Source organism: Tachyglossus aculeatus, chromosome X3 (assembly GCF_015852505.1).
Source record: "Tachyglossus aculeatus isolate mTacAcu1 chromosome X3, mTacAcu1.pri, whole genome shotgun sequence".
In the NCBI taxonomy this organism is placed as follows: Eukaryota; Metazoa; Chordata; class Mammalia; order Monotremata; family Tachyglossidae; genus Tachyglossus; species Tachyglossus aculeatus.
This window is the reverse complement of record NC_052099.1, coordinates 31,005,914-31,013,467: the sequence shown is the minus strand read 5'-3', so window position 1 is coordinate 31,013,467 and position 7,554 is coordinate 31,005,914. Positions and strand designations below refer to the sequence as shown.

General features: G+C 44.3%; 1 protein-coding gene across 1 annotated transcript in view; it reads left to right on the top strand.

Annotated features, from left to right (window-relative positions):
- The first annotated feature begins 968 nt into the window (after positions 1–968).
- The window catches only part of PTPN3 (protein tyrosine phosphatase non-receptor type 3), a 134,119-nt gene continuing 127,533 nt past the window's right edge, over positions 969–7,554 (top strand). The window contains exon 1 of the mRNA XM_038770236.1: positions 969–1,306. Within this exon, the coding sequence (XP_038626164.1) occupies positions 1,258–1,306 (49 nt within the window). The 5' untranslated portion in view covers positions 969–1,257. The remainder of the gene's footprint in view (positions 1,307–7,554) is intronic.

The following is a 7,554-nucleotide window of genomic DNA, read 5'->3' as shown; positions in this document are numbered from 1 at the left end:
GAGAGTACAGCACAACAATATAACAGACACTGTGCCTCAGTTTCCTCTTCTGTAAAATGGTGATAAAATCTTTGTCCTCCCTCCCTCTTAGACTGTGAGCCCCATGTGGGACAGGGCCTGTGTGCAATCTGATTATCTTATGTTGAGCGCAGCAGTTAGCGCATAGTAAATGCTTAACAAATCCCATTATTATTATTATTATCATTATCCTTGTTGGAGGAAGTAGTCAAATCAACAGGACCCAGCTCAGAAAACCTAACCTGGCCCAATCCACTTTCAGCCCTAATAGACCTTTTGCAGCATGGCTCAATGGAAAGAGCCCGGACTTTGGAGTCAGAGGTCATGGGTTCAAATCCCGGCTCTGCCAACTGTCAGCTGTGTGACTTTGGGCAAGTCACTTAACTTCTCTGGGCCTCAGTCACCTCATCTGTAAAATGGGGATTAAAACTGTGAGCCCCCCCGGGACAACCTGATCACCTTGTAACCTCCCCAGTGCTTAGAACAGTGCTTTGCATGTAGTAAGCACTTAACAAATGCCATCATTATTATTATTATATTATTGTTGTTGCTATTTGTTAAGCCCTTACTACATTCCAGGTACTGTACTAAGCTCCGGGGTAGATACAAAGTAATCAGGTTGGACACGGTCCCTGTCCCACCTGGGGTGTACCGTCTTAATCACCATTTTACAGACGAAGTAACTGTGGTCTAGAGAAGTGAAGCGACTTGCCCAAGGTCACGCAGCAGACAAGCGATGGAACCGGGGTGAGGACCAAGGTCCTTCTGACTCCCAGGCTTGTGCTTTATAAGTTAGACCGTTTTGCTTTGGGTCATTTTACTCATCAATCCCATCAATTCCACCAAGGCCAAGGCAATGCCAACTGCAAAACAATGCCAGCGATTTTACTGGAGAAGCAGCGAGGCCTCCCTGGGCTGCCCATCTGCGGCCAAAGAGTAAGGAAAAAGTCGGCGACTACTCCCTCCAAAGCCGGCACTGTGCAATCCTCTCGTTAAAGGGTGGATATTCAGGGAGAAGAAACTCAATTAAAACCTGGCCCGACGCACGAGAGGTAGTTCGGAGGACCTGTTTCGCAGGTTTCACCGGAGGGAAATAATAACAGCGTTCCCACTGTCATTTGCGAGCAGATCGAGGAGAGATTTCCGAAAAGAGTTCAGAGGTTTGCCGGAGCTTTCCCATATCGTTTCTGAAGAGCTATTTCAAGGATTACAGTCTCCTCTCCAGGGGAAAGGGGCTCAATGGTGGAGCAGGAGATGCTATTATCATGCGGTTATCCACAAGAAAACTGTAAGTAACCCGTTTGGATTGCTTTGGGAAAACATGTCGGAAGTGATTGAGCTTAGCGTGAACTGCTGGGAAGGTGGTGGTGTGAAAGAGCACTGAGTGGGAAAAGATGGAGAAATATTTTAAAATAGGATTTTATTTTCTAGTTTGCTTCTGCAGTTAGATTTTTGCTTTAGTTAGTAAGGTATTCATTCCTCTTCTGAACGTTTCGGGAGAAATCCATTTTAACCTCCAATTTATTGCTCGTATTTTTAAAGCTATGTGGACGAACCGGGGTTACGGAAAAATGTGAGCTATTATCTTGGTTTTCATGAAATTCAAACTATTTGAGTAATTTCTAGGGTAGCGTGATTTAGAAAAAAAAGTACGTGATAAAGGTAATCATGGTGTGGACAGAGATATTTCGATAAGCAATCAAATCTGTCTTTCTACCTGAATATATGCAAGCTATTCGAGGACAGTGGAAGGCATTTTCAGAAGCACAGGCTATTACTGAATTTCAGTAAAAATGCATAGTACTTTTCCCTAGAAAAATCAAGCGTCATTATTGAAAAAATTACTTTTAATAAATCAGGTCAAGAAAGTTTGGGAAACATATTAGGAGAACAGTGTCATAAATGGTTAGGGGTTGAATTTTGCTAGCTGATCATCGTTCTCTGCTGTCCACTGTGGGGATTTAATGTTTTGGTTTTTGTTGCTGTTTTATGGTATTTGTTAAGCACTTACTGTGTGCCAGGCACTGTTCTAAGTAGATACAAGGTAATCAGATGGGACACAGTCTATATCTCACATGGGGCTCACAGTCTTAATCCCCATGAGTCTGAATTTAAAGCCATTCTAATGTACCTACAGCATCCTCTGTGCGTGTGTGTGTGTGTGTGTGTGAGAGAGAGAGAAAGAGAGACAGAGAGAGAAACCTACATTCTCACAGTCCCAAAGCCACACCAAGACACACACAGAATCAGGTGCACAAACGTCCACAGCAACTACACACAAGACAGAACAGGCATAAGTCAGAGATCTTCACCCTCCTCTTCCTCCTCCTCCTCCTCCTCCTTTCCCACCTCCATCCCCCCAGGAGGTAACTCCCTTTCCCTGGATTCTTGTTTGTTGGTATTGGCAGCCTGGACGGCCCATTTTCCTGGGAAATCTGCTTATAGTGCAAGAATCGGTTTTGTTTGGACATTAAAATTGGGACTTCTGACGGGCTGACTGACAGGAAACACGCTGTAATGTGGAGCAACAACAACGACTGACTCAGTCGATCCTGCCTTTGTTTGTGCGGTGGCAAAGGGAGATGTGGGTACACTAAAAGAGAAGACTCACAAGTTGGCAAGCTTTTTCCTCCTGCCCCTGCCCATCCTCAACCCATCTTGTTAAAGCTGTATCATCTCCTGAGAAACCAGCTCCCAAGCCCTGGGCCCCCCGAAATAGATGGCTCCACATCAACCTCAGTTTATCCCCCTCCCATATAACCTTAGGCAGGCAGGCAGCCCTTGTCTGTACCATGTAAAGTGACTACAATCATCATTTCAATCAATCATATTTATTGAAAGCTTATTACGTGCAGAGTACTGTACTAAGCGCTTGGGAGAGGACTGTAGAACAGAGTTGGTAGACATGTTCCCTGCCCACGGTGAGCTTACAGTCGAGAAGATTTCCCAAGAAATCTAAACATCTTTAGAGGGATGAAATGATTTTAAAGAGTGGTAACCTCACGTATCAAAATGGGGGGGAAACCTCTGTGTTAATATGATACATCAATCCATGGTGTTTATTGAGCACTCACTATGTGCAGAGTACTAAGCGCTTGTATTACTGCTCAACAAAGTAGTTAGTCAACATGTTCCCTGCCCAAAGTGAGCTTGCAGTCTAGAGGAGGAGACAGACATTAATATAAGTAATTCATAGTATATAATGAAATCTCCTGTATTGGACTCCAGATGAATGAATATTTCACATAAGAATGAATCTGTCTGCTCAGATCCTGCAGACTGGTCAGTGACAACTCCTTTGAAATACCTCACCAATAAACCTGTGAGAAGAAGAAAAACTACGCATCTCTAAGGAGAAAATGTCATGTACTAACTGTCGATTTGGGATGGAAATTGAAAACCTGGATTTTTTTCAGGACTGGTTTATCCCAGTTCAATATTCCAAGAAATACTGATTACCGAAATATGGGAATTTGATTTTCATTTTTTACCTGATCTTTTGGCTTCAAAGGGACAGCAGGGTTTTGAAGAAAAATCTCCTTTGACTCCTAAACTGGAGCTAAACTTCCACCAAGATTAAATCCTGGAGGTATTCAGGCTTGAGCTCTTCTTCCCAATACAGTACTCTATTTTCTGTGAACTGCTTTCCTCTATTCCCCCCAGAAAGCTCAATATATTTTTCTTGCAGTGCTGTCTAGCTGGTAATAGGATCTTGAGAAAGGATGCATTCTGAAATCAAGAATGCACTGAGCACTTGGGACAAGTTAGAATGATTTTTCCCATTAATAAAGTTTAAACTTATACTCGACATGACACTAGGAAGACTCGGAGACTGCATCTTGGTTATGAGAGGACGTTTTTCTCCTGGCAACTCTCTGAAACCAGACAGTTTGGGATCACTGTGAGCTCATTGGGGGCAGGGAATGTAACTGCTAATCCTGTTTTATCATACTTTCCCAAGCACAATGCTCTGCATATGGGAAACACTGAATAAATACATTTGACTGATTGATCACTTTATGCTTTCTAATCACTGTTTAATGAAACCATCAGGGCAAAGGATTTCCAATGGTACGGTTAATTTTTCTTGCCATTTTCCCAGAATTAGTCCGCATGTGACAGGAAAGAAGGAAACAATCTAGTCCATCAGAAGGTGGAAAGAACAGAGGGCAACTCCATGGCTTTTCCTAGCCCTGGGGCAGGTTGAAAATTCTCCAATTACTAATTACGATGCTGCCGATCAAATGGATCGTTTGTTCCTGAAAACCAGCCACCTGCCTCACTGTGGTGACCAGGCCCCAGTGACAAATTGTTGATTTTTCACAGTGGTAGCAGTGAGAATTGATTCTAGTAATGCAGCAAAAAGATTGGATGATTATTGGAAAGTCGATCAACCAATTGTACTTATTTAGTCACACAATGGTACTTTTTTTTGAGTGCTTACAGTGTGCAGAACACAGTAGTAAGAGCTTGGGAGAATACAATGAGTTAAGCCCCACTTTTTCTCAACTCCCACTCCCTTCTGCATCGCCCTGACTTGCTCCCTCTGCTCTTCCCCCCTCCCAGCCCCAAAGCACATATGTGTAGATCTGTAATTGTATTTGTCCCTTTGCTCTTCCCCCCTCCCAGCCCCGAAGCACTTATGTACATATCTGTAATTTTATTTATTTGTACTGATGCCTGTCTCCCCCAGGCTGTACTGTGAGCTCGCTGTGGGCAGGGAATGTCACTATCTATTGTTTTATTGTACTTTCCCAAGCCCTTAGTACAGTGCTTTGCACAAAGTAAACGCTCAGTAAATACGATTGAATGAATGAATGAGGTAAGCAGACAGGATTAATGCCTTCAAATAATTTATAATTGAGAAGCAGCATGGCCTGGATAGAGCACAGGTCTGGGGGAGTCAGGAGGACCTGTTGTCTAATCCCTGCTCCACCATTTATCTGCTCCATGACCTTGGTCAAGTCACTTAACTTCCCTATGCCTCAGTTACCTCATCTGTAAAATAGGGATGAAGACTGTGAGCCCTATGTGGGACATTGCCTGGGTACAACCTGATTATCTTGTATCTATCCCAGGGCTTAGTACAGTGCCTGCCACGTAGTAAGCACTTAACAAATACTATATTTTTTAAAACCTAGCAGGATACATAGATCAGCGTTTCTTTGACCAGTGAAATTCCTCCTGCTGTTCCCTCTCTGGGGAGAAGGGTTCCAGAGAAAAACCCAGACTTCTCTGGGTTCCCAATCAATCAATAAATCGATCAATGCTGTTTATTAAGTGCTTACTATTTGCAGAGCACTGTACCAAATGCTTGCTCCCTTCTACTTAGAATCTGAGCCCAGTGTGGGATAGGGCTGGGCCGTGAAAGCAGATTTTTCTAGCTGTTACTGAAAACATAATAGTAATAATAATAATGGAATTTGTTAAAGGCTTAGTATGTGCCAAGCACTGTTCAAAGCACTGGGGTAGATACAAGTTAATGAGGTTGGATAGTATCCCTGTCCCACATGGGGCTCACATTCTTAATCCCCATTTTTCAGATGAGGACTGTTAGAAACCCACACCTTCTTTGGCAATAATCCATTTTATTCAGAGACGAAAATGATAGTGTTTCATCTTGAAAAACCAATCTCTTCTGGCTAACTGAAACCAAACAATTCAGAACCGAGGAGTGACGGGGATTGGGTCAAAACACAAGAGACGATGTTTTCCTTTGGTGGGAAAGAGAAATACCGCTGCCTGCCCACCCAGCGCCGGCCCCAAGTGAGGGGAAGGATTTGCGGGCACAGTATTTAGAAAACAGCCAATCTGGCTCCTGTCCCAGTTGACCTCAAATGTCTGGCCGCCGCTCCAGTTTTTCTCACTTCTCAGTGCAATCCCCCATTGTTTCCGCGCAAACTCGTCCCAAGAGCAAAATCATTTTTCGTGATAAAGCACAATGATCCCGATGTCCATGCCGACACAGCGCTCCTCACAAAGACCTCCACTGTGCTCCTTGCCTCCCTCGGCTTGGCCTTTCTGTTGCGTTTTCTCAGGCAGTGAATCCTGGGCTTGGTGCTTGTTGGGATGGATCCCCGCCCCCACCCGACCCCCAGAGTCCCACTTAATAATAATGAGGGTATTTGTTAAGTGTTTACTATGTGCCAAGCACTGTACTAAGTGCTGGGGGGATACAAGCAAATCAAGTTGGACCCAGGGTCCTTCCCATGTGGGGACCACAGTCTCCATCCCTGTCTTACAGAGCCTGTGCTCTGTCCACTAACCATGCTGCTACTTCCCCTCCAACTCCTTACCACTCTGACTTCATCCTTACCTAGGGGCTGGGCAAGGCACTGAGAATTTCTGTTTGATCAGTTTTAACAAAGCAGACTGAAGCCCTGAATCTTCATTATTTGTATTTTTTTTTTTTGGCGGGGGCGGGGATGTGCTTTGCATCAGGGAAGTGATGGAAAATACACAGAGAAGCAGTGTAGCCTGGTGGATAGAACAAGGGCCTGGCAATCGGAGTAACCAGGCTCTGCCACTGGCTGCTGTGTGGCCTTGGGCAAGTTGCTTTATTTCTCTGAGACTCAGTTACCTCATCTGAAAAAGGGGATTAAGACCGTGCACTCCATGTGGGACATAGTCACATAGTCCTTGTCCATCCAGAGTAGCTTGTATGTACCCTAATGCTTAGTAAAGTGCTTGGCACATCGTAAGCACATAGCAATTTTTGTTTAAAAAAGAGGACATGATGAGCAGTTTAAGGCCCTGAAGAAATTGTATCTGACCACGATCTCTGTGGAAGATGGAACCACAGTTGGAAGGACAGGAGTTTCACCGAATTGGAAGATTTAATTACGCAAAGTTAGGCTTTCAATTTCTCCTGGAGATGAGGGAGTTCAAACAGGCCCATGGACAGCCACATTTTTCCAGATGTCCCGATTTAATTCACAGTTCACCCGGCACACAGTCCATCCTTTCTCCCGACAAGAAACTCCACCTCAGCCAGTCCAGAAACCCAGAAAGATGCAGCAGGCTGTTCCGTATCATTCCAGGAAGGTGATGTCTTTGAGGAGAACGTCTTCCCAGAGGGAACGGTACATCCTGAAATACCTCTCCTGGACTCTGTTGGCAGACTCCTCCCTAACAGCTAGGACAAACTGTGCAACTGTGCAGGATATTTTCTCTGCTGCCCTCCCACAAAGAAGCAGCATGGCCTAGAGGAAAGAGCACGGGCTTGGCAGTCAGAGGACCTGGGTTCTAATCCTGGCTCTGCCAATTGCTTACTCTGAGGCCTTAAACTTCTCTGTGCCTCAGTTCTCCCCCGAACTTGAACTGTGAGCTCCAAACACGACAGGGGCTGTGTCCAACATAATTAACTTGTATCAATCCCAGGGCTAAGAACGGAGTAAGCACTTCACAAATGTCATAAAACAAGCAAAGAATAAACCCCAGTGGTTACAGACTTCACTGTAATAATAATAATAATAATAATAATAATGGCATTTATTAAGTGATTACTATGTGCAAAGCACTGTTCGAAGCACTGGG